The sequence below is a fragment of the Castor canadensis genome, chromosome 7, assembly GCF_047511655.1.
Source record: "Castor canadensis chromosome 7, mCasCan1.hap1v2, whole genome shotgun sequence".
In the NCBI taxonomy this organism is placed as follows: Eukaryota; Metazoa; Chordata; class Mammalia; order Rodentia; family Castoridae; genus Castor; species Castor canadensis.
Genome location: NC_133392.1, coordinates 97,688,640 through 97,702,295, shown reverse-complemented (window position 1 = coordinate 97,702,295; position 13,656 = coordinate 97,688,640). Strand labels below are relative to the sequence as shown.

Sequence of the window (13,656 nt, the reverse complement as noted above, 5' to 3'; positions counted from 1 at the left end):
TTAAGAGCATGTATTTTGGAGCCAGTTGCCTGGATTTATATATCAATCATTATTAACTGTAACTATAGACTCATTATTTAAATTCTCTATGTTTTAGTTTTCTCATTGGTAAAATGGTGACAATGAGAATACTTGCTTCTTAAATGTTAGAATGAATTAGTATCTTGAAAAGATTTAAAATAGTGTTTGGCATATATATTAAGTGGTCTACAAATGTTTTTTATTATTATTATTATGGTAGTAAAAGATTTATCTATAAAAAAAAATTGAAATAAGAAAGCACTGATTCCAAATCTCATTTTAAGGATTTTAAAAATGGAACATCTATAGTTTTCTTTTTAAAAAAAATTTTATTGTATTGTATTTTATCATTTTTACATTTATTTACATGTGAATACATTATTTGGGCCTTCCTCCCCCCCCCCACCTCCAGGTAGAACCTGTTCTGCCCTCTTGTTCTCTGATTTTGTTGAAGAAAAAACATTAAAGATAATAGAGAAACATGGCATTTTTGCTAGTTTGAGATAAGGATAGCTACACAGGGAGATTCCTTGTGTTGTTTCAATGCACATAAGTATTACAACCCACATTGTTTCATCTCCACCATCTCCACCAGACCTCCTCACTACTTCCTAGTCCCCTTCCCATAGTGGCCTCTGCCAGTTTAAGGTTACTATATTCGTTTTCAAAGTCAACACAATTTTCTTGACCAGCTTTCATTAATAATACTTTAAGGACTATATATCAAAAATTTTAATTTTCTGGACAAGTATTTGAAAATGTTATTACTTGGATAATTACAGTTGCGTACTACCTACACATTTAAATATCACTGGCAATCAACTTAATAAAAATATTGTTAAATAATAAACTTCAATTAATATTTAAATAAATCCAATAAAATAAATCATGTAGCTTGAATTTTATATAAAATAATTCTAGATAACCATTTATCTAATTAATATAAGGAAAAGTACTACAGTTCATAGTTAAAGAAAAACTATTTTACTACCAAAAAGACTGTATAGGTATACTTGAACCTCAATTTGAGTACACACATGCACTGTAGGCTTGCTCTGGGAGAGTTAATGTTCAGTGTGACTCCTTAAAACTTTTAAAAATATGAAATGAATGATGAGAAGGTAAAACATGTCCTGTCCAGGGGTGGGTATCAGTGAGAGGGGGTTGGGCAAAAAGGAGAGGGGAAATGAAGGAAATATGGTGGAAGTATTTGTATTCGTTTTTGAAAATAGGACAAACTCTGTTGAAATTGTTCTAAGAAGTGGGAAGGAGAGACGAGGGAGAAGAATGGAAGGGGTGAATCTAATTAAGATATATTGTAAGCACATTTATAAATGTCACAATGTATCTCCCCTGTATAATTATTGTATGTGACTGAGGGGCGCAAGTGACAGAGGACCTGCTTAACATATGTGAGGTCCTGAGAGGGCAAAAAAGGAGGTGTGGCTCCATTGGTAGAGTGTCTGTTTTGTAAAGGCAAAGCCCTTAGTTCAAAGGTCAGTCCCATAAGAGAGGAAGGGGGAGAGAGAGAGAGAGCACGCATGAGCGCACTGGGCGGGGGGGGGTTGGGGTGATGGGTGACTTTAAATAGTACAGCACCTGCCAGCCTAGCAACCACAAGGTCCTGAGTTCAAACTTGAGTACCAACAAAACAAATTAAAATATTCCATCTTATTTAAAAACTTGATTGAAAAATTTTATTTGAGTACATCTTTCTTTGGCATTTCTCCAAATTTGAATATTTTATTACATAAGACATTAAAAAGGAAGAAGATTTTGGCCAAGTATAGTAAGGCCATTGAAACACTCCTATATGAAGTAGCTAAGACTGTGCCTTTTGATTGATCCTTCATTCCCGTCTTAATGATTTTCAGTACTTAGCAATGAATTGGCTTTTTGATTAGGTAAATGAAGAGGAGGAAAACCAAGACACAGAAAAAACTTTTAAAGGGTACCGCCCTGGTAAACTCAAACTCAGTTTTGAGGAAATAGAAAGGCAAAGGAGAGAAGATGAAAAAAGGAAAGCAGAAGAAGAAGCCAGAAGGAGAATAGAGGAAGAAAAGAAGGCATTTGCTGAAGCACGGAGGAGCATGGTGAGACAGAACCTAGTGCCATTACGATTCAGCTTTTAGAGTATGCTATTAAAATCATTACTGTGAGGAATCCCCTTTTATTTCTGGAATCTATGCCAAGAGTAGCAGTGGCAAATAGATTTGAAAGTCTCCCATGGAGTATCACTAGTCATTTGAAGGTATTTACTTCAATTTCATGTTAAAGAGGTGGTGATTAAATTGCCATGCCTGGTATAAAGGATTGTTTCTGTCTCTGGAAAGTGTGCTTTTTATAAAACTGAGTTATCAAAGGAAGAAGCAGGAAATTTCCTCACCCCATTTACCCATTCTTCCTTTTCATTCTTTCCTTCCCTTCCTTTCTACACTGCTTCTATTTTTCCTTCATTTCTTCTTTTCTTTCCTTAAATTTACATCCCTGATGCGCTAAGATACTCAGGTGGTGAGGGTCTGTCGTTTCGTGGTTAGGTGGAAGTCAATGGTGGACTCGAGTAGCAAAGGTCAGAGAAGTTTTATTTGCAGAGAAGAGAAAGGAAAGTCCATATGGGGGACATGCAGTGGGACCAGAAACTGGTAGTACCCCAGGTCAGGTTGCTAAGTATTGTCTGTGTGGGTTGGAAATTGCAGGAGGTATTTCCATACTTTGTCACCTTTGGAGCCTCAGGGTGGGCCAGGAAGTTGCACCCTCAGCCTTTGGGTCCCACCCTGGGGTTGCCCTGGCAAGAGCATCCTTGCAGCTCGAAGGGAAACTTTCCTTCCCAGCGTTTTCGGACCCCCTCCTTAGTGGGTCAGATCTGAAAGGAAGAGGGTTTAAGGAGTGGGTAAGCTGAGAGTTGAGAGGAAAAAAGCCTCAGTGCACTGAGGTTTTAGCTCTGCCCACATAGCACTGGCAGTCCATTATAAGGCCCAGGCTAGCCCCAGATTTCTTGGGTTGCCTGCCTTAACAGCTGTAGTGGACTTGAGGGAGAAACCCTCTTTAGAGAGAGAGAGAGGTCAGCCTGAGAGCTCCACCACAGCTAAGCCATGGTGGGTGGGCTCTCCTGGAGGATGGACTCCATCAGAGTGCCAAATGATCATGGCCACTTCCTAAGCAGTACCCTCCAGTTTGGCTCAACCTGTACCAACCTCAAGTGAAGAAGAAGTGTCCCTTTGTGGTCGCCAAGGATTTGATGTGCTGAGATCCTTGGGTGGTGAGGGTCCGTTGTTCTGTGCTTAGATGGAAATCAAGGGTGGACTTGAGCAGAGAAGTCTTATTTGCAGAGAAGAGAAAGGAAAGGCTGCATGGGCCACATACAGTGGGACTGGAAACAGGTAGACCCCTGGGTCAGGTTGGAAGTTGGGGTTAATAGTTTCTTTATTGCCAGAGGGTGGAGATTTTGGTCTCTTGGGAAGAAGAGGTGTCTCTCTGATGCAAACAGGTGTTTCTTGGGAAGGAGAAGAGGTGTCTTTTCCTTCTGATTAATCACCATCTTTTAGGAATATGTGGACCTCCTACAGTCTGCCCTTCATCCCATATAGTGAGTCATTTAATCATAATTATTTAACACTCCAAAATGCTCATCACTCCTAGCTATTGATATTTAAGTATCACAAGGTTATACTTTCCATATCACATTAACCTTTGGAAAATGTACCGTTATTTGACAAAGTGTTTTCAAGCAGTTTGACACAAGCACACTGCATCCCCTTCTTGAAACATTTTAATTGGGTTCAGTGGTATAATAACCTGTTATATTCCCTCTGCCTGCATGAACTTCAAAGACATATATCCAAGTGTTTATTTGGCTTAATCATTCACCTGTATGCTCAAATCAGAGACTCAGGAGTTTGAAACAATTCTACCTTTTCATTCAGGATAGACAACTAATTGGTTACCAATTCTCATTTATTCTATCCTCTTAACTTACTCCGAAATCTATCAGTTTTCCCACATTTTCTGTTCTTATTACCGTAATCCAGGTTATTGTTATTCCTTCACACCAACTCCTAATTTGCTTGCTTTCTGCCTGTGGTTCATTCTTTTCTATAAGGACAGGAGTGATCTTTTTTCTTTTTATTTATTGAACTTGGGGTTGAACCCAGGGCCTCAGATTCTTACCTCTGAGCTCCCCCCACTCCATGGAGTAATATTTCTCAAAGGAAAAAAACAAAAGAAATTTTTTTACTGCTTTTGTACTTTGGCTTAACATCTTCCCACTTCCTGTAAACAAAAGAAAATCCAAAATCTTAAATATAAATTCCCTTATAATCTTGCCCTTTTATATTGCTTCAATTTCATTTTTTTAAAAATTTTATTTTGTGGCACTGGGGTTTGAACTCCAGGGCCTACACCTTGAGCCTCTCCACCAGCCCGTTTTGTGATGGTTTTATTTGAGATAGGGTTTCATGAACTATTTGCCCAGGCTGTCTTCAAACCACATCTTCCTGATCTCTGCCTCCTGAGCAGCTAGGATTACAGGGGTGAGCTACCAGTGCCCCGCTCAGTTTCATTTCTTGATTCTAATTTAATCTGCCATCTTTGTTCTAGATATACTTTCTTTCTATTTCTTCAAAGTTGAGAACCTCTGAACCTTCACAAATACTGTCTGAAACATGTCACTCTCTCCATCCCATATGCCCTGCTATCTTCTATTCATAAACTAGTTCCTCTGGGAAGCCTTTCCTGACAATAGACACACTGTATATGTTTTGGCATTTAATACTCCCCTGAGATAGCATTAAAGATGTATTGTTATCAAATATGGCTGTTTTTTTCACTCAATGAGGGTGAAACTGTTCATCAGGCATATGGCACTATGCCTAGCCTAACAGACTTCCAATAAAGGTTTTAGAAAATAAGTGATATTTAAACTATCTTGTGTGGGGCTAGGAATGTAGTTGAGTGGTAGATCAGTTACCTAGCATGTACAAGGCCCTGGGGTCAATCCCCAGCCCTACAAAGAAAAACAAATAAAAAACCAGCCTAACAATCTAGTATTAGGTAATCCCGATTCAGAAATAGTTTCTACATAGAAATCCTATGAACACTGTGAAAGCATTTAGGTTTTTGAAAACAAGGTGAGAAGTAGGTCAGGAGACCTAGTCATGGACCAGGTTTCTTTCTTTTCTTTTTTTTTTTTTTAGGTCTAAACTGTGTTTTTACCATGATTCAATAGTGAAAAACTAAGAGAAGGAATAAATGTATTACACCAAACCAAGTTTCCTAGACATTTTGGTATCAAGAGAGAAAAAAGAAAAACTTCTTATGTTGTTTCTTATCCAGGACCAAGTATTATAATTTCATGCTACAGCTCAGTTCACTCATATATTAAGTGAATTTTTTTATTGTTTTATTATTCATATGTGCATACAAGGTTTGGGTAATTTCTCCCCCCTGCCCCCACCCCCTCCCTTACCACCCACTCCACCCCCTCCCTCTCCCCCCCACTCTGCCCCTTCCCTCTCCCCCCACCCCCTCAATACCCAGCAGAAACTATTTTGCCCTTATCTCTAATTTTGTTGAAGAGAGAGTATAAGCCATAATAGGAAGGAACAAGGGTTTTTGCTAGTTGAGATAAGGATAGCTATACAGAGAGTTGACTCACATTAATTTCCTGTGCTTGTGTGTTACCTTCTAGGTTAATTCTTTTTTTTTTTTTTTGATGTTTTTCACTTTATTTTTTTATTTTGTTTTTCATTTTTCTTTTATTATTCATATGTGCATACAAGGATTGGTTCATTTCTCCCCACTGCCCCCACCCCCTCCCTTACCACCCATTCCGCCCCTCCCTCTCCCCCCCTCAATACCCAGCAGAAACTATTTTGCCCTTATTTCTAATTTTGTTGTAGAGAGAGTATAAGCAATAATAGGAAGGAACAAGGGTTTTTGCTGGTTGAGATAAGGATAGCTATACAGGGCATTGACTCACATTAATTTCCTGTGTGTTACCTTCTAGGTTAATTCTTTTTGATCTCACCTTTTCTCTAGGTCCTGGTCCCCTTTTCCTATTGGCCTCAGTTGCTTTAAGGTATCTGCTTTAGTTTCTCTGCGTTAAGGGCAACAAATGCTAGCTAGTTTTTTAGGTGTCTTACCTATCCACATCCCTCCTTGTGTGCTCTCGCTTTTATCATGTGCTCATAGTCCAATCCCCTTGTTGTGTTTGCCCTTGATCTAATGTCCACATATGAGGGAGAACATACGATTTTTCTAGGTTAATTCTTTTTGATCTCACCTTTTCTCTAGTTCCTGGTCCCCTTCTCCTATTGGTCTCAGTTGCTTTTAAGGTATCTGCTTTAGTTTCTCTGCGTTAAGGGCAACAAATGCTAGCTAATTTTTTAGGTGTCTTACCTATCCTCACACCTTCCTTGTGTGCTCTTGCTTTTATCATGTGCTCAAAGTCCAATCCCCTTGTTGTGTTTGTCCTTGAACTAATGTCCACATATGAGGGAGAACATACAATTTTTGGTCTTTTGTGCCAGGCTAACCTCAATGATGTTCTCCAATTCCATCCATTTACCAGTGAATGATAACATTTCGTTCTTCTTCATGGCTGCATAAAATTCCATTGTGTATAGATACCACATTTTCTTAATCCATTCGTCAGTGGTGGGGCATCCTGTTTCCATAACTTGGCTTTTGTGAATAGTGCCGCAATAAACATGGGTGTGCAGGTGCCTCTGGAGTAACCTGTGTCACAGTCTTTTGGGTATATCCCCAAGAGTGGTATTGCTGGATCAAATGGTAGATCAATGTTTAGCTTTTTAAGTAGCCTCCAAATTTTTTTCCAGAGTGGTTGTACTAGTTTACATTCCCACCAACAGTGTAAGAGGGTTCCTTTTTCCCCGCATCCTCGCCAACACCTGTTGTTTGTGGTGTTGCTAATGATGGCTATTCTAACAGGGGTGAGGTAGAATCTTAGTGTGGTTTTAATTTGCATTTCCTTTATTGCTACCGATGGTGAGCATTTTTTCATGTGTTTTTTGTCCATTTGAATTACTTCTTTTGAGAATGTTCTGTTTAGTTCACTTGCCCATTTCTTTATTGGTTCATTAGTTTTGGGAGAATTTAGTTTTTTAAGTTCCCTATATATTCTGGATATCAGTCCTTTGTCTGATGTGTAGCTGGCAAATAGTTTCTCCCACTCTGTGGGTGGTCTCTTCAGTTTAGAGACTATTTCTTTTGATGAAAAGAAGCTTTTTAGTTTAATGAGGTCCCATTTATCTATGCTATCTCTTAGTTGCTGTGCTGCTGGGGTTTCGTTGAGAAAATTCTTACCTATACCTACTAACTCCAGAGTATTTCCTACTCTTTCCTGTATCAACTTTAGAGTTTGGGGTCTGATAGTAAGATCTTTGATCCATTTTGAGTTAATCTTGGTATAGGGTGATATACATGGATCTAGTTTCAGTTTTTTGCAGACTGCTAACCAGTTTTCCCAGCAGTTTTTGTTGAAGAGGCTGCTGTTTCTCCATCGTATATTTTTAGCTCCTTTGTCAAAGACAAGTTGGTTATAGTTGTGTGGCTTCATATCTGGGTCCTCTATTCTGTTCCACTGGTGTTCATGTCTGTTTTTGTGCCAGTACCATGCTGTTTTTATTGTTATTGCTTTGTAATATAGTTTGAAGTCAGGTATTGTGATACCTCCAGCATTGTTCTTTTGACTGAGTATTGCCTTGGCTATTCGTGGCCTCTTGTGTTTCCTTAAATGAATATTTGGGGCAATCTTTGGATTGTGAAGCTATTTAAATATTGTTTTTGAGTTGAATTAGTTCTGTGGTAAAGCCTGGGTTTTAAAGCCTTGGTAAAACTTGGATTCCAAATAAATAACCCCTTGACTCTCTTCCCTAATGTTTATTTCAACCTCAGGGCCACAGTTGAGGCCAGTGGTCTATATACCCTCAGCTGATAGGAAAATAGAATTAGATCATTTTTTTTGTGTGTCATAAAATGTATTCTAAGTCAACAACTTAAAAGCAAAGTTTCTATTTGCAATTCCTACATACAGGGGATGATAATGTAATAGTAAAACTACTATTGGGGCTGACTGTGATGTTAGACACACTATTGTTTCCAAATTTTATTTAATCCTCATGATAACCATATAAAAGTTGCCATAGATAAGGAAACTAAGAGAGGCTAGAGGTCACAACCAAATGCAAATATTTATTCAAAGTAATTTAAATTATTAATGTAAATTCATGAGATTACAAAAAGGCAGTCTCAGATATTATTATTATGTTTTTTTGAGACATGCTCTTGCTATGTAGCCCAGCATGGCCTGGAACTTGCTGTGTAGATTAGAGTAGATTTGAATTCATTATCCTCCTACCTCAGCCTCCCAAGTACTGGGATTAGAAGGTATTTGCCACCATTCTTAGCCCTAAATTATTATTTATAGTCTTATTAGAAATATTTTGAAGCTTGAATCTCAGTTTTGCTATTTAGATTTATGTTGACTTTGGGAAAATTACTTTTCAGTGACTTAATTTCCTTATCTGTAAAATGATATTAATACTAACTTCCTTCATAAGGTTATAGGATTAAATAATTTAATACATGTAAAGTGTTATATCTATACCTGACAGCTCTAAGTCAATATTAACTGTTATTTCTTCAAAATTATCCTGGCAGCAAATAATCAGTATAATAAAATTATAGGGTTTTGTTTTTCTAATATGAAGAGTTCATAATGGGATATCTAATTCCTTCAGATAAGACTATGATTTAACTAAAATGTTATATTTTGGTTACCAGAATGGAGATTCATTTTAATCCAATTAAAATGTTCTCATTATTATTAAAATATTAATGTCTAACCCAAATCACTCTTAAAGTGAAAAGTATTTTTTGTTCATTATAGGAGAGAATGGTTATCATTTCCTCCATAGCCACAAAATACCTGATATTTTCTAATAACTCCTCCTTGATTATTGCTTTTTATTTATTTATATTTTTTTTGTGGTACTGGGGCTTGAACTCAGGGCCTACACCTTGAGACACTCCACCAGCTCTTTTTTGTGAAGGTTTTTTTTTTTGAGATAGGGTCTTGCAAACTGTTTGCCTGGGTTTGCTTTGAACCATGATCCTCCTGATCTCTGCCTCCTGAGTAGCTAGGATTACAGGTGTGAGCCACTGGCGCCTGGCTGTTTTTTATTTTTGAAGAGAGTTTGTGATCTCCTGATTTTTAGTTCAATGTTAACCCTTTCTTCAAGTAATCTCAGTTTCTACAAGAAATATTCCCCTTTCAGTATGCATAATTCTGACAAAAATGATAATTATTTTAAATAGGCAGTAGATGATGACTCCTCAGAGATGTATAAAACATTCTCTCAAGAATCTCTTACACCTGGAAAACTGGAAATTAATTTTGAAGAATTATTAAAACAAAAAATGGAAGAAGAAAGACGACGAACAGAGGAGGAACGGAAGCAAAAGCTAGAAATGGAGAAACAAGAATTTGAACAACTGAGACAAGAAATGGGAGAGGTAAGATTTTAAGAAGTATCCATTTATATACCATTTGTATTTAAGTTAAGTATTTTACAGTAACTTTGTATTATTCACACAAAGGCTATTCTGTCAGGCTCTGGAGTCTGGCCTTCATACAGGCCTCTGGGTAGTTATGTGTTCCTTCTAGTATACCATAACTCTACTCCTTTCTTGTGAGTTTAACTATTATAAATCTGCAAATGACTGGCATATTACTGTAGTTCCTTCTTCTTTCTTTTTTTTTTGTGGTATTGGGGTTTGAACTCGGGACTTCATGCTCGCTGGGTAGGCACTTTTATCACATAAGCCACTTCCTTAGTCCTTTTTGCTTCAGTTTCCAGGTAGGGTGTTGGGGTTTTTGCCTGGTTGACCTAGATCCCTTCTTACTTAAGTTTTCCAAGTGTAGTTGGGATGATGGGTGTGCACCACCACACCTAGTTATTTCATTGAGATGTGGTCTCATTAACTTTTTACCTGGGCTGGCCTTGAACTGCAGTTCTCACAGTCTCTACCTTTGAGTAGTTGGGATTACACAGGCGAACCACCAGGCCTGGCTGGTTTTGTTGTTTTTTGGTTGTTGATTATTTTTGGTTTTGGTACCAGAGATTGAACCCAGGGCCTTATGCATACTAAACACACATTATAACACTGAGTTATACCCCCAACCTCATTGGCAAGTATTTGAGTCATTTTATTAAATTTTGGCAGGTATTTGAATTATTTTATTTTACTAAATTATTCTAAGATGAAACTCTGATGCTATTAAATGTCTTAGTATAGTCTCTCTAGTGTTGAGCTGAATTAAACATACAGACTCTTCAGGGCCAGCTTCATGGGTTCAGCTCGTGTATTTACAGGACCTATTGTTCAGAAGGGTCCTGTATATGTGAATCAATGCTCTGAGATTGCCATCTTGAAAGTAGAATTATATTTTTGTGTGTTCTAAGTAAAAGCTAATTGCACATGGAATGCTAGGGCATTGGAACCTTGTCACAGCCACACTTTCTGCTGTCCACCTACTTCCCGGGACTCAGCAACTTTCTTCCTAAATCCCTGCTTATAGGTACCATACCTAGCGGTTGTTCTCCTGTCTGGATGGCCCGGGCTTTATAGGCAGTTGAGAAGGGAATAGAGGGGATCCATACTTACTGTCACTATGGGCCACTGGTGGTTACAGGCCATATATATGAATAGGGTTGGCAGCACAAAGGCTTGTGATGTGAGGCAGGGTGAGCAGTGATGGCTCCAGCCTTGGACTGGCAGTGCCATGGCATGCTTGGCAGGTGACTTGGTAGTGTCATCTCTTAACTCCAGATCTAAGAAGTGAGTGGGTCTCTACACAGTCTCTTGGAAGTTGCCTATCATATATTGGGGCTGTAGGTTATGGAAAGTTTTACTTCCCTGTCCTGGTCAGCAAATTATCTAGCTGGCCCTGAGAATACAAATGCCCTATATATAATAAATGTATGAATAAAATACCATGGGGAAGAGCTGGCAATTGGCTGATGGAGTGGCTCAAGCAGTAGAGTGTCTGCCTGGCAAGTGTGAGGCCCTGAGTTCAAACTCCAAATACTGCCAAAAACACAAAACAAAACAAAAATAATGCCATGAAAATTTTCCAAGGTCTACCTTCTCCCTCACCCTCAAATAATTTAATAGCACTTATTTAATGAAAATGAATAGTCTAGTTGTCTGTGAAAACTACTTCTAAAGTAGAATATGTTGAGATGTAATATAGTTAATATAATAGTATTTAACTTCAGACTGGTAATTCATGTCATTGAATTACCCTACTGTATCTGGGAGTTTTCAAGCATGTAGCATCCTAAGTCCAATCAGACTGGCAAATTAGTTCAATCATTAATTTTAATTAGTATTTAGAAACCATTGTAATATGATGTGTATCATAAATTTGCCAGTTATGGTATTTTATGATTTGTTCTAAAAATGTGAATGTAGTTAAAATAATACATTTTCTCTTTTATTCCTTGGTTGTGCCAAGAATTTAGGCCTCCAAGTCACATTATCCATGTGGATCTTTTGTTTTCAACTTTGCCTTGAACTGTAGGTGTTTTTCAGGAAAAGTGTTATGAGGGATACTTGCAGTATTTTACCATGTGGCTCAAGAGGTAGAGTGCCTATCTAGCATGCACAAAGCCCTAGGATCAATCCCCAGTACTACAAGAAAATAGAAAATGAAAAATAAGCAAATAAATAATGAAAAGTCAGGGGAAAGAAACTTGAATAAAAGAACAAGAAATAATAGTACAAGGAACTGGAACCCTGTTTTGATTGGCTTTTTTCTTTCCTGACAGAATTGAAGACACAGTGAAATACAGACACCCTAGGAATTACCAGTTTACATCTCCAAAAATACTTATTAGCTTGAGTATTGAGTGATATTTAACTTTACAAGATTACCATAAAATCAAAGATAGAGCTGGGCACTGATAGCTCACACCCGTGATCCTAGCTACTCAGGAGTCAGAACAGGAGGATTTCAGTTCGAAGCCAGCCCAGGCAAATAGCTCCAAGACCCTATCTCGAAAAAAACCATTACAAGAAAGGGCTGGTGGAGTGGCTCAAGATGTAGGCCCTGAGATCAAACCCCAGCACTGCCAAAAAAAAAAAAAAAAAAAATCAAACATAGAAAAAATTTTTGAGGTACTCTAGCTTTATATAAAGATGAAGAAAATCATGCCCAGTGGGTTAAACAACTAGGCAAAAGGCCACACAGCATCACACCCAGAACTATATAGCTCATGTCTTACTTCTAGCCTAGTGTTCTTTCAATTCTGTTTTTTGCCTTTTCCTAACAAAAAGTCTTTCTGCAATTTCTAGTAAAAATTAATTTCCCATGCTTTTTTTTTGTTTTTCTAAGTTATTATGGAATGATAGGGGTTTTTAGCTATATTCCCTGAAAAAAATATTTTAAATGGAATAGAATGCTTTATAAAGTTTTAAATTTGTAATACCACTTTTAGTTAGTACATTTGAACACTGTTTGATTTTTGACTTCAAATAAGAAGTCAAATAAAATGTCTAAACAGTGCACTGTTTTTAGATGGTTTATTGTACAAACTATAATAGCTTCCCCCATCTATTGTTTCCTTTTCTGTGATCAACCATGGTCTGAAAATATTGAGAATTCCAGAAGTAACAATTCATGTTTCAAACTAATTGATGTTTTCTACGTAGCATGATGAAATCTCACTGTTCCATCTAGGTCTTGAACCATCCCTTTGTGCAGCATACCCACTCTGTGTACACTACCTGCTCATTGGTCACTTAGTAGTAACCTTCTTCTTTATCACATTGATTGCTGCAAGACAGCAGTGATTGTGTTCAAATAACCCATATTTTACTTAATAATGGGCCCAAAGCACAAGATTAGTGATGCTGGAAATTTGTATTTTCCAAAGAGAAGCAGTAAAGAGCTCTGTATTTTTGTGGTACGGGGTTTTTGAACTCAGGTCCTCATGCTTGCTAGGCAGACACGTACCACTTGAGTCACTCGATCCTCCTGATCTCAGCCTCTGGAGTAGCTAGGATTATAGATATTAGCCGCCGGCACCCAGCTAAAGAGTGGAAAAAGTTCTTGACTTAATCAGGAAGGAAAAAAAAATGTATGTTGAGGTTGCCTATATCTTCAATAAGAATGAATAGGAAAAACAACCAGTACATATAGGATTCAGGACTATCTGTGGCTTCAGGCATCTACTGTATGACCTGGAAACATATTTCTACCAGTTAAGGGGAGAACTATGGTAATTTGCTGATAATCAACATATAAAAATCATGATTTCATTTTTTAAGGAAGAGGAAGAAAATGAAACCTTTGGATTGAGCAGAGAGTATGAGGAATTAATCAAATTAAAAAGGAGTGGATCTATTCAAGCTAAAAACCTAAAAAGCAAGTTCGAAAAAATTGGACAGTTGTCTGAAAAAGAAATACAGAAAAAGATAGAAGAACAACGAGCAAGGAGGAGAGCAATTGACCTTGAAATTAAAGAGAGAGAAGCAGAAAACTTCCATGAGGTATGTTACTTTATAGTTAACATAATGATAATTTAGCAGAAATAAAATTGGCTTTGAAAT

General features: G+C 37.6%; 1 protein-coding gene across 7 annotated transcripts in view; it reads left to right on the top strand.

The window, feature by feature from the left end:
* The window catches only part of Nexn (nexilin F-actin binding protein), a 42,274-nt gene that overhangs the window by 21,973 nt on the left and 6,645 nt on the right, over positions 1–13,656 (top strand). For 5 of the 7 annotated variants that reach the window (XM_074079712.1, XM_074079709.1, XM_074079711.1 and 2 more), the window contains 3 exons: positions 1,926–2,114; positions 9,358–9,555; positions 13,375–13,596. In XM_074079712.1, the coding sequence (XP_073935813.1) occupies positions 1,926–2,114; positions 9,358–9,555; positions 13,375–13,596 (609 nt within the window). The remainder of the gene's footprint in view (positions 1–1,925; positions 2,115–9,357; positions 9,556–13,374; positions 13,597–13,656) is intronic. The other 2 variants (XM_020173321.2, XM_020173319.2) reach the window with 1 other exon arrangement.